The sequence below is a fragment of the Pelobates fuscus genome, chromosome 6 (assembly GCF_036172605.1).
Source record: "Pelobates fuscus isolate aPelFus1 chromosome 6, aPelFus1.pri, whole genome shotgun sequence".
Lineage (NCBI taxonomy): Eukaryota > Metazoa > Chordata > Amphibia > Anura > Pelobatidae > Pelobates > Pelobates fuscus.
The window spans coordinates 109,494,353-109,514,046 of NC_086322.1; the positions used below are offsets into that span (position 1 = coordinate 109,494,353).

Here is a 19,694-nt window from a genome sequence, read left to right on the forward strand (position 1 = left end):
GCTCCCCCATGCCTTACACCTCTAATATATAGATTGCCCCCACATGCCTAACCCCTCTAATATATAGGCTGCCCTCCCATCCCTCACTCCCCTAATATATAGGCTGCCCCCCCCATGCCTTACTCCCCTAATATATAGGCTGCCCCCCCATGCCTTACTCCCCTAATATATAGGCTTCCCCCCCATGCCTTACTCCCCTAATATATAGGCTTCCCCCCCATGCCTTACTCCCCTAATATATAGGCTGCCCCCCCATGCCTTACTCCCCTAATATATAGGCTTCCCCCCCATGCCTTACTCCCCTAATATATAGGCTGCCCCCCCATGCCTTACTCCCCTAATATATAGGCTGCCCCCCCATGCCTTACTCCCCTAATATATAGGCTTCCCCCCCATGCCTTACTCCCCTAATATATAGGCTGCCCACCCATGCCTTACTCCCTTAATATATAGGCTGCCCCCCCATGCCTTACTTCCCTAATATATAGGCTGCCCCCCATGCCTTACTCCCCTAATATATAGGCTTCCCCCCATGCCTTACTCCCCTAATATATAGGCTGCCCTCCCATCCCTCACTCCCCTAATATATAGGCTGCCCCCCCTCCCTCACTGCCCTAATATATAGGCTGCCCCCCCTCCCTCACTGCCCTAATATATAGGCTGCCCCCCCATCCCTCACTGCCCTAATATATAGGCTGCCCCCCATGCCTTACTCCCAAAATATGTAGGCTGCCACCCCCATTCCTTACTCCCCTAATATATAGGCTGCCCCCCCATGCCTTACTCCCCTAATCTATAGGCTGCCCCCCCATCCCTCACTCCCCTAATATATAGGCTGCCCCCATGCCCTACTCCCCTAATATATAGGCTGCCCCCCATGCCTTACTCCCCTAATATATAGGCTGCCCCCCCATGCCTTACTCCCCTAATATATAGGCTGCCCCCATGCCTTACTCCCCTAATATATAGGCTGCCCCCCCCATGCCTTACACCTCTAATATATAGGATGCCCCCACATGCCTAACCCCTCTAATATATAGGCTGCCCACCCATGCCTTACTCCCTTAATATATAGGCTGCCCCCCCATGCCTTACTCCCCTAATATATAGGCTGCCCCCCATGCCTTACTCCCCTAATATATAGGCTTCCCCCCATGCCTTACTCCCCTAATATATAGGCTGCCCCCCCATCCCTCACTCCCCTAATATATAGGCTGCCCCCCATCCCTCACTCCCCTAATATATAGGCTGCCCCCCCCCATCCCTCACTCCCCTAATATATAGGCTGCCCCCCCATCCCTCACTCCCCTAATATATAGGCTGCCCCCCCATCCCTCACTCCCCGAATATATAGGCTGCCCCCCCATCCCTCACTCCCCTAATATATAGAGGCGGCTGCCCCCCCCATCCCTCACTACCCTAATATATAGGCTGCTCCCCCCCCCCATCCCTCACTCCCCTAATATATAGGCTGCTCCCCCCCCCCATCCCTCACTCCCCTAATATATAGGCTGCCCTCCCATCCCTCACTGCCCTAATATATAGGCTGCCCCCCATGCCTTACTCCCCTAATATATAGGCTGCCCCCCATGCCTTACTCCCCTAATATATAGGCTGCCCCCCATGCCTTACTCCCCTAATATATAGGCTGCCCCCCCATCCCTCACTCCCCTAATATATAGGCTGCCCCCCCCATCCCTCACTCCCCTAATATATAGGCTGCCCCCCCATCCCTCACTCCCCTAATATATAGGCTGCCCCCCCCATCCCTCACTCCCCTAATATATAGGCTGCCCCCCCATCCCTCACTCCCCTAATATATAGGCTGCCCCCCCATCCCTCACTCCCCTAATATATAGGCTGCTCCCCCCCCCCCCATCCCTCACTCCCCTAATATATAGGCTGCCCTCCCATCCCTCACTGCCCTAATATATAGGCTGCCCCCCATGCCTTACTCCCCTAATATATAGGCTTCCCCCCATGCCTTACTCCCCTAATATATAGGCTTCCCCCATGCCTTACTCCCCTAATATATAGGCTGCCCCCCCATCCCTCACTCCCCTAATATATAGGCTGCCCCCCCCATCCCTCACTCCCCTAATATATAGGCTGCCCCCCCCATCCCTCACTCCCCTAATATATAGGCTGCCCCCCCATCCCTCACTCCCCTAATATATAGGCTGCCCCCCCATCCCTCACTCCCCTAATATATAGGCTGCCCCCCCTAGGCTGCCCCCCCATCCCTCACTCCCCTAATATATAGAGGCAGCTGCCCCCCCCATCCCTCACTACCCTAATATATAGGCTGCTCCCCCCCCCCCCCCCCATCCCTCACTCCCCTAATATATAGGCTGCTCCCCCCCCCCCCCATCCCTCACTCCCCTAATATATAGGCTGCCCTCCCATCCCTCACTCCCCTAATATATAGGCTGCCCTCCCATCCCTCACTGCCCTAATATATAGGCTTCCCCCCATGCCTTACTCCCCTAATATATAGGCTGCCCCCCCATCCCTCACTCCCCTAATATATAGGCTGCTGCCCTAATATATAGGCTGCCCCCCCCATGCCTTACTCCCCTAATATGTAGGCTGCCCCCCCCCCCATGCCTTACTCCCCAAATATGTAGGCTGCCACCGCCATTCCTCACTCCCCTAATATATAGGCTGCCGCCCCCCCATCCCTCACTCCCCTAATATATAGGCTGCCCCCCATGCCTTACTCCCCTAATATATAGGCTTCCCCCCATGCCTTACTCCCCTAATATATAGGCTGCCCCCATGCCTTACTCCCCTAATATATAGGCTGCCCCCCCCCCATGCCTTACTCCCCTAATATATAGGCTGACCCCATGCCTTACTCCCCTAATATATAGGCTGCCCCCCCCCCCCATGCCTTACACCTCTAATATATAGGATGCCCCCACATGCCTAACCCCTCTAATATATAGGCTGCCCACCCATGCCTTACTCCCTTAATATATAGGCTGCCCACCCATGCCTTACTCCCTTAATATATAGGCTGCCCCCCCCATGCCTTACTTCCCTAATATATAGGCTGCCCCCCATGCCTTACTCCCCTAATATATAGGCTGCCCCCCATGCCTTACTCCCCTAATATATAGGCTGCCCCCCCATCCCTCACTCCCCTAATATATAGGCTGCCCCCCCATCCCTCACTCCCCTAATATATAGGCTGCCCCCCCATCCCTCACTCCCCTAATATATAGGCTGCCCCCCCATCCCTCACTCCCCTAATATATAGGCTGCCCCCCCATCCCTCACTCCCCTAATATATAGGCTGCCCCCCCATCCCTCACTCCCCTAATATATAGGCTGCCCCCCCATCCCTCACTCCCCTAATATATAGGCTGCCCCCCCATCCCTCACTCCCCTAATATATAGGCTGCCCCCCCATCCCTCACTACCCTAATATATAGGCTGCTCCCCCCCCCCCATCCCTCACTCCCCTAATATATAGGCTGCCCTCCCATCCCTCACTGCCCTAATATATAGGCTGCCCCCCATGCCTTACTCCCCTAATATATAGGCTGCCCCCCATGCCTTACTCCCCTAATATATAGGCTGCCCCCCCATCCCTCACTCCCCTAATATATAGGCTGCCCCCCCATCCCTCACTCCCCTAATATATAGGCTGCCCCCCCATCCCTCACTCCCCTAATATATAGGCTGCCCCCCCCATCCCTCACTCCCCTAATATATAGGCTGCCCCCCCATCCCTCACTCCCCTAATATATAGGCTGCCCCCCCATCCCTCATTCCCCTAATATATAGGCTGCTCCCCCCCCCCATCCCTCACTCCCCTAATATATAGGCTGCCCTCCCATCCTTCACTGCCCTAATATATAGGCTGCCCCCCATGCCTTACTCCCCTAATATATAGGCTTCCCCCCATGCCTTACTCCCCTAATATATAGGCTTCCCCCCATGCCTTACTCCCCTAATATATAGGCTGCCCCCCCATCCCTCACTCCCCTAATATATAGGCTGCCCCCCCCATCCCTCACTCCCCTAATATATAGGCTGCCCCCCCATCCCTCACTCCCCTAATATATAGGCTGCCCCCCCATCCCTCACTCCCCTAATATATAGAGGCGGCTGCCCCCCCCATCCCTCACTACCCTAATATATAGGCTGCTCCCCCCCCCCCATCCCTCACTCCCCTAATATATAGGCTGCTCCCCCCCCATCCCTCACTCCCCTAATATATAGGCTGCCCTCCCATCCCTCACTCCCCTAATATATAGGCTGCCCTCCCATCCCTCACTGCCCTAATATATAGGCTTCCCCCCATGCCTTACTCCCCTAATATATAGGCTGCCCCCCCATCCCTCACTCCCCTAATATATAGGCTGCCCCCCCCATCCCTCACTGCCCTAATATATAGGCTGCCCCCCCCATGCCTTACTCCCCTAATATGTAGGCTGCCCCCCCCATGCCTTACTCCCCTAATATGTAGGCTGCCCCCCCCCATGCCTTACTCCCCAAATATATAGGCTGCCACCCCCATTCCTCACTCCCCTAATATATAGGCTGCCGCCCCCCCATCCCTCACTCCCCTAATATATAGGCTGCCCCCCATGCCTTACTCCCCTAATATATAGGCTGCCCCCATGCCTTACTCCCCTAATATATAGGCTGCCCCCCCCCATGCCTTACTCCCCTAATATATAGGCTGACCCCATGCCTTACTCCCCTAATATATAGGCTGCCCCCCCCCCCATGCCTTACACCTCTAATATATAGGCTGCCCCCACATGCCTTACTCCCTTAATATATAGGCTGCCCCCCCATGCCTTACTTCCCTAATATATAGGCTGCCCCCCATGCCTTACTCCCCTAATATATAGGCTGCCCCCCATGCCTTACTCCCCTAATATATAGGCTGCCCCCCCCATCCCTCACTCCCCTAATATATAGGCTGCCCCCCCCATCCCTCACTCCCCTAATATATAGGCTGCCCCCCCATCCCTCACTCCCCTAATATATAGGCTGCCCCCCCATCCCTCACTCCCCTAATATATAGGCTGCCCCCCCATCCCTCACTCCCCTAATATATAGGCTGCCCCCCCATCCCTCACTCCCCTAATATATAGGCTGCCCCCCCATCCCTCACTCCCCTAATAAATAGGCTGCCCCCCCATCCCTCACTCACCTAATATATAGGCTTCCCCCCATGCCTTACTCCCCTAATATATAGGCTGCCCCCCATCCCTTACTCCCCTAATATATAGGCTGCCCCCATGACTTACTCCCCTAATATATAGGCTGCCCCCCATGCCTTACTCCCCTAATATATAGGCTGCCCCCCCATGCCTTACTCCCCTAATATATAGGCTGACCCCATGCCTTACTCCCCTAATATATAGGCTGCCCCCCCCCCATGCCTTACACCTCTAATATATAGGATGCCCCCACATGCCTAACCCCTCTAATATATAGGCTGCCCACCCATGCCTTACTCCATTAATATATAGGCTGCCCCCCCATGCCTCACTCCCCTAATATATAGGCTGCCCCACCATCCCTGACTCCCCTAATATATAGGCTGCCCCCCCATCCCTCACTCCCCTAATATATAGGCTGCCCTCCCATCCCTCACTGCCCTAATATATAGGCTGCCCCCCATGCCTTACTCCCCTAATATATAGGCTTCCCCCCCATGCCTTACTTCCCTAATATATAGGCTGCCCCCCCATCCCTCACTCCCCTAATATATAGGCTGCCCCCCCATCCCTCACTGCCCTAATATATAGGCTGCCCCCCCATGCCTTACTCCCCTAATATATAGGCTGCCCCCCCATGCCTTACTCCCCAAATATGTAGGCTGCCACCCCCATTCCGAAGTCCCCTAATATATAGGCTGCCCCCCATGCCTTACTCCCCTAATCTATAGGCTGCCCCCCCATCCCTCACTCCCCTAATATATAGGCTGCCCCCCCATGCCTTACTCCCCTAATATATAGGCTGCCCCCCATCCCTCACTCCCCTAATATATAGGCTGCCCCCCCCCCATCCCTCACTCCCCTAATATATAGGCTGCCCCCCCCCCCATCCCTCACTCCCCTAATATATAGGCTGCTGCCCTCCCATCCCTCACTGCCCTAATATATAGGCTGCCCCCCATGCCTTACTCCCCTAATATATAGGCTTCCCCCCCATGCCTTACTCCCCTAATATATAGGCTGCCCCCCCCCATCCCTCACTCCCCTAATATATAGGCTGCCCCCCCATCCCTCACTGCCCTAATATATAGGCTTCCCCCCCATGCCTTACTCCCCTAATATATAGGCTGCCCCCCCCCATCCCTCACTCCCCTAATATATAGGCTGCCCCCCCATCCCTCACATCCCTAATATATAGGCTGCCCCCCCATGCCTTACTCCCCTAATCTATAGGCTGCCCCCCCCCCCCATCCCTCACTGCCCTAATATATAGGCTGCCCCCCCATGCCTTACTCCCCTAATCTATAGGCTGCCCCCCCCCATCCCTCACTCCCCTAATCTATAGACTATTTTAACTCCCACCCCACCCCATCCCTCACTTACCTGATCTGTAGCCTGTCTCTGGCTGCATGTGTTGCTCCCCTGCGGTTTCACTCAGCAGAGAGAAGCAGGGATAGATGCAGCTTCCTGTCCCTGTCTCTCTCCATACACAGCGCCGGTATTGCAGTTCATTTTAAATCTCACGAAAAATAGCAGAACAAGCTGAAAAATCCAGGGGGGGGGGCAAGTGCCCCCCCCCCTGCGGACGCCCATGCCGATATGTGCAATTTATATGAAGGGGGGAGGGACACAAGGGGCTAAGGAGGGATGGAAGAGAGGGACACAAAACAGGCTTAAGAGAGAGGGGAGAAAGGGACACAAATGGGGCTAAGAAGGGAGGGGAGAGAGGGACACACAAAAGGATCTAAGGGGGGAGGAAAAAGGGACACAAAAAAGGGGTTAAGGTGTAAAAACACAGAAATGGGACTAAGGGGAGAATAGGGACACAGACGTGGGGCTAACGGGGTAGAAAGGAACTAAACAGGGCTGGTCAGAGGAAGTGACTTGCCAATCGTAGAAGGGGCTAAAGGGAAGGTAAGGTGACACGCAAAAGGGCTAAAGGGAGAGGAAACGGACACGCTAGTGGGAACGGGGGGGGAAATGCAAATTAAAGGACCACTCTAGTGCCAGGAAAGCATACTCGTTTTCCTGGCACTAGAGTGCCCTGAGGGTGCCCCCACCCTCAGGGACCCCCTCCCGCCCGGCTCTGGAAAGGGGAAAGGGGTTAAATCTTACCTTTTTCCAGCGCTGGGCGGAGAGATCTCCTCCTCTTCTCCTCCCCGTCGGCTGAATGCGCACGCACGGCAAGAGCTGCGCGCGCATTCAGCCGGTCACATAGGAAAGCATTCATAATGCTTTCCTATGGACGCTGGCGTGCTCTCACTGTGAAAATCACAGTGAGAAGCACGCAAGCGCCTCTAGCGGCTGTCAATGAGACAGCCACTTGAGGACATAGGGGGAAGGCTTAACCCATTCATAAACATAGCAGTTTCTCTGAAACTGCTATGTTTATGAAAAAATGGGTTAACCCTAGAAGGACCTGGCACCCAGACCACCTCATTAAGCTGAAGTGGTCTGGGTGCCTAGAGTGGTCCTTTAACTATGGCGAGGAGAAATGGACACTCAAACAGGCTAAGACAAGTGTGGACAAGGTACAAGTGGCCCATATTTTAAAATAAAGTTGTAGTAACTCTTTAATCACTTCTTTGAATTAACACAAGAGGGGTGATGTAATTCCATGTCCTTTTTTTTTTTTCCAGTTAATTTATTTTGAAAAATATTTTAATTATCAAATATATTCTTTTTTTGTAGCTACCAAGCTGTGGAATACATGAGAACAGGAATAGATCCCAGTGCAGCATGCCAAAAAGCTATTATTAGAATACAGAAGTATGCCAAAGATTTTTTTGGAGCTATCATCTGCACCAACATAACCGGAAGCTATGGTATGCTGAATGCCAGGATTAGCGTTTTCTAATTTGAAATAAAACATTTCTGGGTTTGTGCAGCACTGTAACGTAATTTAAGTCATATAATATCCTGTAAATGTAAGACTTTTTGCCTTTGCTCCAAAATCATTAGCATGATCTGTAGTGTGTCCATTTAATATACAGCAGTTTCTAGGATTTTCCAGCTAGACCCAACTTAAAAGGGCACTATAAGGTCAGCAACACAAATGTGTATTCCTGACACTGTACTTATAACATCACCGTTTAGGTGATTGGCCACCCTTACCTCGGGTTATACATGTGATTTACACACCTTTCTCCAGCGCTGCATCTGGCTCCTCGCTTCTGGCCCCACCCCCAATCCTCCTTCTTAGCTGACATCAGATTGATGATCTCAACCAAGCCAATGTTTTCCTATATGAACGTATTGGGAGGCTATTGCGCATGCGCAGTAAAAGCTGTGCTGTGCCAATCTGCATCTCCTCAAAGAGCTGTATTGATTCAGTGCATCTCTATGGGGAAAGTTCAGTGTCTCCATGCAGTGTCATTGTATGGTTACACTTCCTTTATTGCTAATTCTGTTTAAGTTCGAATTTATTGTCTCCTGCTCTGTTAATAGCTTGCTAGACCCTGCAGGAGCCTCCTGTGTGCATGAAAGTTCAGTTTACAGAGCAGGAGATTACACACTTTTAGAGTAAGTTAAATCTGATGGAAAGTGAAATCATTTTGAGTTCATGCAAACTGTATCAGTCACAACCAAGGGAGGAAGGGCTAGGGTTGTATGGACAGAAACAAAAGTGATTGATTTTTTTTAACGGCAGCGAATTGAGCAGTGAAACTTCAGGGGCATGAGCTATAGACCAAAAAATGCTTCATTAAGCTAAAGTTGTTTTGGTGACTATAGTGTCCATTTAAAGAAAATGCAGAAAATAGAAATATACAAAACAAGGATGTGGCAAAACAGTAATTGTAAATTACTTCATGTATATAGTTAACCACTTATTGCAATACTGAAAATAATTCTCCATTAAGATGTTTTTCTTGCCTTGGTTGTGTAGATTGGGTATATACAGAGACACAAACTGGGTAATTTAAAAATATAACTGGATACTTTTTTTTTTTTGTGTGTGAGTATTTTGGTTTTACATTTTCAGTCCAGTTTCCAATTCTCAAAAATGTACTTATATTATCGATCAACAAAGCCCTCAAAAGAAGAAGAAAATACTTGAGAAATTATCCATCTGGCTAATGGGTAATCTCGTACTGTACTCCTTATACAAATCATCCATTTTTTTTTTTTTGTTTGGTCAGGGTGATCCTTAAGGCATGTAATGATAAACATAGAAACTGTTAGAAATTACTATGTACATGCAATCTTGCTTCTAGGAGGGAAAAAAAAAGGAAATGTGTAAACATTATATATGACATCACAGAACCTTTACTAAAGTCTTGAGGACTTGTCATTTATAAAATATGTACAGTGTTAATGTATTGACGGAAATCATCCTACCAAGGAACTAAGGCATGGTATGATTTGAAGTTACATTCAGCAAGCAATTCATGTTCAACAACTTCTCTTAACATATGTCCAGAAATCCCCTCTACAAATTGCTCACTATAATGATGCATAATGATAGAACATAGAGTTTAAATTTAGCTTTAGTTTGCATGAATATATGGGAGATGTCTTTAGTTGGCTATCATAACTTCAAAGCAAGCGGAGATCAGTCATTGTGCAGCATATCTCATTAGTGTGGTTTAGTTCAGCAGAGAGTACAATTTACCAATCAATAAGACTTATTAGCTTAGACTGCTTATTTCATACTTTGATCTTTTGCTTCCCACAGTGTTGTGTATGTGAGATTAGACTTGTAGAAATTCATTACTCTTTAATCATTATTAAGATGCACTTTTTACAAGTTAAATCAATAGCTTTGGAGATGCTTTTTAATGGTCCTAAATGTGGTACATGCTTGTAAGGTCATGGCAGAGATGAAGGGGTTGTTTGATTCGCAGGTAAGAAGCTTGTTTTGGTAAATATATTTTCCATAAGCACAGAAATGTACTTGAGAGAGAACCTCTTTGGCAACTGTTCTGATCATAAAATATTAACTATTCTAATGCATCATATTTCTTTCTAGGTGCTGCCTGCAGTAAAGCCCCTGGTTTTACTCAGTTTCATTTTACGGTTTTCAAACCTGGAATCGCTCATCCTCAAGAAGAAGTGGTGGACTGCTTATAGTAATGGGTCTTAAAGCGGATTCAGAGTAGATTGTCGTTATTTGTTGAACTCCTCTCTCTAACCCAACTTTAGTGATTATGGCTTTCTATGGATATAATTAAGATCTTCTAATTAAATGCTAATGTACAGGAGTGACAAACTCCACTTTTTAGGGACCACAATCACATTATTTTGTATGGTGTTAAAATAAAGTAAAATGTATCTATTTGAGCAATTGCAGGTTTTGTTTATAGAAGATCCAGTAACAATTGGGGCTGGGTACTATGACCTGATGTAATATACTGCAATGTATTTATATTTATTTTACCCTAGTTATACAATCCAGCGCTAAGCATCCCAGGGCTATAACATTGCATTTTTCCTCTGCCCCTAGCATTTGCAAGCTATATTTTAAAGTTTTATATTTCAATAGAAATTAAATTTTCATAATGGTTAAAAGTAGAAACTAACTTTGAAGTAACACAATTTTTTCTTGCATATATCCCTGCAACCTCCTTTACTCTGAGCTGTGCAGCAAGACGTTCAGAAAAATGGCAACTGGTCTCTGTTCTGAATGTCATGAGCAGTGGCTCATCTCACCCAGCAGTTATTTGTAAACTTCTCTAGGCCATCACACATACTCCTCATAGTGTGCAGGCTGTTCATACCCAGATACTACAGTCCAATGGTAAATATACCAGAAGCTCAGAGACACACAAATATGCATTCCAGCCACGCATGTATGGTTTGTCCCATTGCCTCAATTCACACTACCAGGAACATATACACACAATCGTACTACTGCATGCACACATTTTAGCCAGCTTCATTTTGCAGCAGGAGGATGACCTCCATGTAAAGGGATAGAGCTGCTGCTTCTTCTCTCCTTCTGTGTAGATTCCCCTTTCTTTATTTTTGTAGTGCACGCATATAGTACAGACATGCTCGAGGTACCCCAAAGGCAATCCTCAGGCTTTTCCCACGCAAACATGCGGGGTGTATTCTTAACTGGCACATTTTTTATTTTTTGTTATCAGGCTTAGTAAACGTATAAGTATGTTATCAGTTTACATGAGTGTAATTAACATGCTAGATCCGGATAGCGTATTTCCACCTAGGAAGTACAGTTGTAGTATGTATATTAGCAAACTAGGTACATGCTGTAAAGGCGAATACATTACAGGTGAGCTGGCACGTTTTTAGTTATCAGGCTTAATAATCATATAAGTAGGTTATCGCTAGTGATGTACCGAACTGTCCGCCGGCGAACAGTTCCTGGCGAAATTAGCGTGTTCGCCGCGGCGGGCGGTCACATGCGCAGTTCGATCCGCCCCCTATTCGTCATCATTGGGCAAACTTTGACCCTGTGCCTCTCGGTCAGCAGACACATTCCAGCCAATCAGCAGCACTCCCTCCCTTCCACACCCTCCAACCTCCCTCCCAGCATCCATTTTCGATTCATTCTGAAGCTGCATGCTTAGTGAGAGGAGGGAAAGTTTAGCTGCTGCTGATTAGATAGGGAAATTGATAGCTAGGCTAGGGTATTCAGTGTCCACTACAATCCTGAAGGACTCATCTGATCTCTGCTGTAAGGACAGCACCCCAAAAAGCCCTTTTTAGGGCTAGAACATCAGGCTGCTTTTTTTTTTTTTTTTCCTGTGTAATGTAATTGCAGGTGCCTGCCTGCCAGCTTCTGTGTGAGGTTCACATTGGATACTGTGCCCACTTGCCCAGTGCCACCACTCATATCTGTTTTAACAATTGGTTAAGCTTTAGATTTAAAATAAATAATTTGTTTTCACTGTAATAGAAGAGCAGTTGCCTGCCTGCCAGCTTCTGTGTCAGGTTGGATGCCTTGCCCATTTGCACAGTCAGTGCCACCACTCATATCTGTTTTAACAATAGCTTAAGCTTTAGATTTTAAAGAAATCATTTTTTTTCACTGTAATAGAAGATCAGTTAGTTGTCTGCAAGCGTCTGGGTGTCAGGCCTACTTCAGCGTGTGCTCTGCAGACCTGTGCCAGCGTGCTTTGACAGTTGCCAATCATATCTGGTGTCTCTTTAGCGTGCTTTTACAAAGAAAAAAGGTTTTCAGTGTAAGCTAATAGCAGACAGTCAGTGTCCTTCAAGCGGCTCTGTCAGGCCTTCCTTCAGCGTGTGCCCTGCACAACCCTGCCAGCGTGCTTTGACAGTTGCCACTCATATCTGGTGTTTCTATAGCGTGCTTTTAAAACCAAAATTTGTTTTTCACTGTTATAGATTGAATAGCAGTTACTTGTCTTCAAGCGGCTCTGTCAGTCCTTCCTTCAGCGTGTGCTCTGCAGAACTGTTCCAGTGCACATTGCCAATCATATCTGGTCTCACAGTAGCTTGCACGCATAGTACCACTAATCCCCCAAAAAATGACAGGCAGAGGCAGGCCACCCCGCAGGGGCCGTCGTGGTCGTGGTGCTGTGATTCCCTTTTGCCCTAGAATAATGCCCAGTTTTCAGAAGCCACGTAGCCTGAACTTGAAAAGTTCTGAGGACATAGTTGACTGCCTAACACAGGACACCCAATCTTGTACAGCCTCCGCTCGGAACCTTGACGCACCATCCTCCTCCAGCTTAGCTTCAGGCACCTCTCAAGATAGCACTCACCCGCCTGCCGCCACCACCAAAACTAGCACCACAGCCGCTTTACTTGGTATGTCAGAGGAGTTATTCACACACCCGTTTGAAGAAATGAGTGATGCGCAACCATTATTGCTAGAGGATGTAGATAACAGGGATATGTCGCAGGCAGCATTAAACACATGGAGGTACGGTGTGATGATGATGATGATGATGTTGTACCCGCTGCTGCTTCCTTTTCTGAGTTGTCAGATACAAGCGAAGCGGTTGATGATGACGATGCGTCCATGGATGTCACGTGGGTGCCCGCTCGGCAAGAAGAAGAACAGGGCGAAAGTTCAGATGGGGAGACAGAGAGGAGGAGGAGACGAGTTGGAAGCAGGGGGGGGTCGTCGCAAGGAGCTAGTGGCACAGTCAGACAGCATGCATCGGCACCCGGGGTCAGCCCGACAGCACGCCAATCAACGCATGCTGTGTCCACCACCAGAATGCCGTCATTGCAGAGCTCAGCAGTGTGGCATTTTTTTTGTGTGTCTGCCTCTGACAACAGCGATGCCATTTGCAACCTGTGCCAAAGGAAACTGAGTCGTGGGAGGTCCAACACCCACCTAGGTACAACTGCTTTGCGTAGGCACATGATGTCACATCACAAACGCCTATGGGATCAACACATGAGTACAAGCAGCACGCCTACTCTAAGCCGCCATCCTCCTCCTGGTCCAGCATCTTCAGCCACGTCAACCACTGCTGTCCTTCTTGCCCCCTCTCAACCATCCGCCACTCCGTCTCCCGCCTTGAGCAGTTCCCGCTCATCTGCCCACAGTCATGTGTCTGTCAAGGACATGTTTGAGCGTAAGAAGCCAATGTCACCAAGTCACCCCCTTGCCCAGCGTCTGACAGCTGGCTTGTCCGAACTATTAGCCCGCCAGCTTTTACCATACAATCTGGTTGAGTCTGAGGCGTTCAAAAAATTTGTAGCTATTGGAACACCGCAGTGGAAGGTACCAGGCCGGAATTTCTTTTCACAAAAGGCAATCCCCAACTTGTACTCGATTGTGCAAAAGGAAGTCATGGCATGTCTGGCACACAGTGTTGGGGCAAGGGTCCATCTGACCACTGATACCTGGTCTGCAAAGCATGGTCAGGGCAGGTATATCACCTACACTGCGCATTGGGTAAACCTGCTGACGGCTGACAAGCAAGGAATGCGTGGCATTGCAGAGGAGTTGGTGACACCTCCACGAATTGCAGGCAGTCCTGCTGCCACCTCCTCCTACTCCATCCTCTTCCATAACCTCCTCGGCTGAGTCCTCTTGTGCCGCTGCTTCTTGCTCCACATCAACGGCACCCCCCCAGCTCCCCAGGTACTATTCCACATCCCGGATACGGCAGTGTCACGCCGTCTTGGGTTTGACTTGCTTGAAAGCAGAGAGTCACACCGGACAAGCACTCCTGTCCGCCCTGAACGCACAGGTGGAAAAGTGGCTGACTCCGCAGCAACTGGATATCGGCAAAGTGGTGCGTGACAACGGAAAAAATTTGATAGCGGAATTGAAGTTGGGCAAGTTGACACATGTGCCGTGCATGGCACATGTGTGTAATCTGATCGTACAACGCTTTGTGCATAAGTACACAGGCTTACAGGACGTCCTGAAGCAGGCCAGGAAGGTGTGTGGCCATTTCAGGCGTTCCTACACGGCCATGGCTCACTTTGCCGATATCCAGCGGCGAAACAACATGCCAGTGAGGCGCTTGATTTGCGACAGCCCTACACGTTGGAATTCAACACTCCTAATGTTCGACCGCCTGCTCCAACAAGAAAAAGCTGTTAATTAATATTTGTATGACCGGGGTGCTAGGACAGCCTCTGGGGAGCTGGGAATTTTTTTGCCACGTTACTGGATGCTCATGCGCAATGCCTGTAGGCTCATGCGTCCTTTTGAGGAGGTGACAAACCTAGTCAGTCGCACCGAAGGCACCATCAGCGACATCATACCATTTGTTTTCTTCATGGAGCGTGCCCTGCGAAGAGTGCTGGATCAGGCTGTAGATGAGCGTGAAGAGGAAGAGGAAGAGTTGTGGTCACCATCACCACCAGAAACAGCCTTATCAGCATCGCTTGCTGGACCTGCGGCAACGCTGGAAGAGGAGTCAGAGGAGGATTGTAGCTTTGAGGAGGAGGAGGAGGAGCAAGACCAAACACAACAGGCATCCCAGGGTGCTCGTTGTCACCTATCTGGTACCCGTGGTGTTGTACGTGGCTGGGGGGAAGAACATACCTTCAATGACATCAGTGAGGAGGAGGAACGGGAAATGAGTAGCTCGGCATCCAAACTTGTGCAAATAGGGTCTTTCATGCTGTCCTGCCTGTTGAGGGACCCTCGTATAAAAAGGCTGAAGGAGAACGACCTGTACTGGGTGTCCACGCTACTAGACCCCCGGTATAAGCAGAAAGTGGCGGAAATGTTACCCAATTACAACAAGTCGGAAAGGATGCAGCATTTGCAAAATAAATTAAAAAGTATGCTTTACACAGCGTATAAGGGTGATGTCACAGCACAACGGGAATCTAACAGGGGGAGAGGTGGAAGTCATCCTCCTCCTCCTCCCACGACCACGCCGGCAAGGACAGGACGCTTTAAAGACGTGTTGTTGATGGAGGACATGCGGACCTTTTTAAGTCCTATGCATCGCCACAGCCCTTCGGGATCCACCCTCAGAGAGCGACTCGACCGACAGGTAGCAGACTACCTCGCCTTAACTGCAGATATCGACACTCTGAGGAGCGATGAACCGCTTGACTACTGGGTGTGCAGGCTTGACCTGTGGCCTGAGCTATCCCAATTTGCGATAGAACTTCTGGCCTGCCCCGCTTCAAGTGTCCTGTCAGAAAGGACCTTCAGTGCAGCAGGAGGTATTGTCACTGAGAAGAGAAGTCGCCTAGGTCAAAAAAGTCTAGATTACCTCACCTTTATTAAGATGAATGAGGGATGGATCCCGAAGGGACTGACACTGGGCGATGCATTCGCTTAAAAAAGGCCTGATGAGATGAGCTGCCTTGGGCTAAAAATGGTCCACACGCTGCTGTATTTTAGCTCTGAATGACGTTTGACTTGCGTGACTTATCCGCCACCAACTAGGGTTCAAGCCGCCATGTTTTAGGGCACTTTCTGCCTGTGAAACAAACATCTGCCTGTGAAACAAACATCAGCGGCTGCAACAATACCAAATTTTTCAGGCATGTGTACATGCCTAATTTTTAGGCCCACTGGTGCAGCACTGTGGCTTCAAAAACCAAACCAAAAATTAAAATCCTCCAAGATGGCACCAATATACCAGTGGTCTAAGCATCTTCCCACCTTGGCCTAAAAAGGGGAGGTGATTCAACAATTAAAAATCTCTGCCATTTACACGTCCACTGATAGGAGACGCGGAAGGTATTAAACCGATATGAACAATACTCCACTCCTATCAGTAGGTCCGTCTCATTGTGATTTATGCCCCCCACCCACCGCGCAGGGATGGGGGCCAGGGGGGAGGAAAGTAGGCCCCCCCATTGTGATTTATGCCCCCCACCCACCGCGCAGGGGTGGGGGCCGAGGGGGGGAGGACAGTAGGTCACCCCATTGTGATTTATGGCCCCCACCCACCGCGCAGGGGTTGGGGAGGACAGTAGCTCCCCCCAGTGTGTATCAGGGGCTTTGAGGACAGGTGTCAATCCATACCTGCCAAGTGACCCTATGTAGGGGGAACAGTCTCTATTCTGCTCTGTGTCAGTGTGTATCATGGTCTCTGTGGACGGGTAACAGTCTCTATTCTGCTCTGTGTCAGTGTGTATCAGGGGTTTTGAGGACAGGTGTCAATCCATATCTGCCAAGTGACCCTATGTTAGGGGAACAGTCCCTATTCTGCTCTGTGTCAGTGTGTATCAGGGGTTTAGAGGACAGGTGTCAATCCATATCTGCCAAGTGACCCTATGTAGGGGTAACAGTCCCTATTCTGCTCTGTGTCAGTGTGTATCATGGTCTCTGTGGACAGGGAACAGTCTCTATTCTGCTCTGTGTCAGTGTGTATCATGGTCTTTGTGGACAGGGAACAGTCTCTATTCTGCTCTGTGTCAGTGTGTATCAGGGGTTTTGAGGACAGGTGTCAATCCATATCTGCCAAGTGACCCTATGTTAGGGGAACAGTCCCTATTCTGCTCTGTGTCAGTGTGTATCAGGGGTTTTGAGGACAGGTGTCAATCCATATCTGCCAAGTGACCCTATGTAGGGGGAACAGTCTCTATTCTGCTCTGTGTCAGTGTGTATCAGGGCTGGGCTTTGAGGACAGGTGTCAATGTTAGGTGATGTCTGCCCTTTATGGATTAAAAGCAGACTCTGCATCAACTGTGCAATTTTCCATGGGAGTTTTGCCATGGATCCCCCTCCGGCATGCCACAGTCCAGGTGTTAGTCCCCTTGAAACAACTTTTCCATCACTATTGTGGTCAGAAAGAGTCCCTGTTGTTTTTAAAATTCGCCTGCCCATTGAAGTCAAAAAATTTCGGGTTCGCGACACTAGTTATCGCTTTACATAAGTATAAGTAACATGCTAGAACTGGATAGCTTATTTCCACATAGGAGGTACACTTGTAGCGTGTATGTTAGCAAACTTGGCCAAAGCTGTAAAGCTGGTACATTTTTTAGTTATCAGGCTTAAGAATCATATAAGTAGTTTGTCACTTTAAATGAGTGTGAATAACATGCTAGCACTGGATAGCTTATTTCCACATAGGAGGTACACTTGTAGTGTGTATATTAGCAAATAAACAAAGCATTAGTGAAGGCTTACAGAAAATGGTCATGCTTGCATGCTTCTGGGTTGAGGGAAGCAAGAAAAGAACATGGGGTGGGGGGGGAGAAGGGAACATTAATCTTGCACAAGCCTATGTATTAATATACTGTTTAAAGCCAAATATAGTCCCATGGCCCCCTCACGCGACAAGTCGCCAGAATTGTGCCTAGGTACAACTAGTTATCATCAGTTCCCAGCTGCTTTCCTAGCAGCTTGATGTGCCGATTGGGTAATAAAGCCGTTGTGGGGTTGTGTAAGTCCCGGGTGAGAGAGCACGCTAATGTGAGAGGCTGTGTATCCCAGGCCTCATGTCCCCGCTAGTCCCCTTTAACCTATGCCTTCAGGAGTGTCTGTCCCGCACGAGGGCTCACCCTTCTCAACTGTGCAGTCCGAGTATGTCATAGAGGTGTTCAACCACCAGCCTGGACGTTGGCCGCTTCCAGGGTTCCCTGGAATGCTTGCCGGTGCTGTATGGCCCCTGCTCGGGCAGGTAAGTCGGTTCGTGACGGTCCTTATAGGTTGTTGCTCTTTGGTTGCTGGCTTTGGTGGGGCTGGCGTTGTCTTGTGCAGTGCAGTGACCGTTGGAGGTCGTCTCCGCTTGTGTGTCCCTGTCGGTAGGATGGGACGTCTTTTTCGGCACCATGTTTTGGCGCGCTTAATCTGGGTGGGCAAGCTGGTCGGGCAGGAGCGGTACGATGGTGTCATGGGTGATTTTGTGACCGTGACTTGTGTAGTGTACAGACGGTCATTTAGTTTCTCCCAAAACGCTGCAAATGTGGCCTCTAGCCTCACCAGGATGTCGGTTTCCTGTGTTATTTCGATTAGCTTACTCGTGTGTTCCGCCATCTTGGGTATCGCCGCTACCTCTGTTTCGTCCAGGGTTGCGGTCGTCCAGCTCGGCAGGGACCGGGATATCCCCCACCGGTCCGGGGGGGGGGGGGGGGGAGACAATACAAGAGTGCTCCCTCTTCAGCCAGAGAACCGGGAGAGCGGCCGCCTCTCCTAGGCTCCCACCCTTGTTGGCCGCAGTCTGCGATGTGGTCGGTTCAGCCACGGAGGGTCTCATAACGGGTATCCCCCGATGCAGCATCACCCCCTGGATAGGGTTATCTCTATCCACAGCTGGTACGCTTGGGTGGTCGGGCGTTAACACCCAAATCTTGGCCTCAGGCTCAGGAGCTCTTAGCAGGCACGTCTGCTTTGCTCGGCAGGCTAGCTCCGCCCCCCCTAGATTCCCCTTTCTAATCACTGCGAGGAAGTTATGAAACCTCTTCCTCCCAGCACTGCCACGAGTAAGTGGGTGGCTATCCCTCACTAGTTTCTGCAATCACCCTGGCTGTCACCCAAGCTCTGTTAGCACTAATGGCTAGAGGATACAAGCTAGCAAAGAGGGGTGCAGTATTGCTTACACCTGGCTTAGGGGAAGAAGGACAGTTCCCAGCTCTGTGGTCTGATGCTTCCTTTAACCCCTTAAGGACACATGACATGTGGGACATGTCATGATTCCCTTTTATTCCAGAAGTTTGGTCCTTAAGGGGTTAAAAGTAAAATTCCAAGGAGAGAGTTTGTTTAGAAGGAGGTATCCTTGTAAACAAACAATGGTAAAACAAATTGCAAGGACTAATTTTATCCATGTTGCAATTATTTTTTCTTTGTTATAAGTGATTTTTTTCATATCTTTCAAAGAACAAATCCCCCTAAAAATCAGAAAATACTTGATGCACAAGTCTAGTTCCTGCTAATAAAATTGTTGCATCAAAGTATAAAAGCATTTTTAAAACCCTTATTAAACTTATAGGTATACTGCTGGCAGAGTTTCTCAAGTCTTCCCTACCTTAACGCCTGTAAAAAAACAAAAAACCTCATTATTGTTAATGCAAAGGGCCATTAATCCTGTATTTTGTCTTTCCCAAATGCATTATTATGCTCTTATTAGCATGTATTGAAGTTGCAATGTTCATGTGTTTCTCTCATTTACTTAAATAGACATTTTATTTACCCTTCTGGAACATTGA

At 49.2% G+C, this 19,694-nt stretch overlaps 1 protein-coding gene across 1 annotated transcript in view; it reads left to right on the forward strand.

The window, feature by feature from the left end:
• AGA (aspartylglucosaminidase) overlaps positions 1-10,463 on the forward strand; it is a 28,483-nt gene extending 18,020 nt beyond the window's left edge. The window contains exons 8-9 of the mRNA XM_063458154.1: positions 7,875-8,008; positions 10,153-10,463. Coding sequence (XP_063314224.1) covers positions 7,875-8,008; positions 10,153-10,253 — 235 coding nt within the window. The 3' untranslated portion in view covers positions 10,254-10,463. The remainder of the gene's footprint in view (positions 1-7,874; positions 8,009-10,152) is intronic.
• The last annotated feature ends 9,231 nt before the right edge of the window (positions 10,464-19,694 follow it).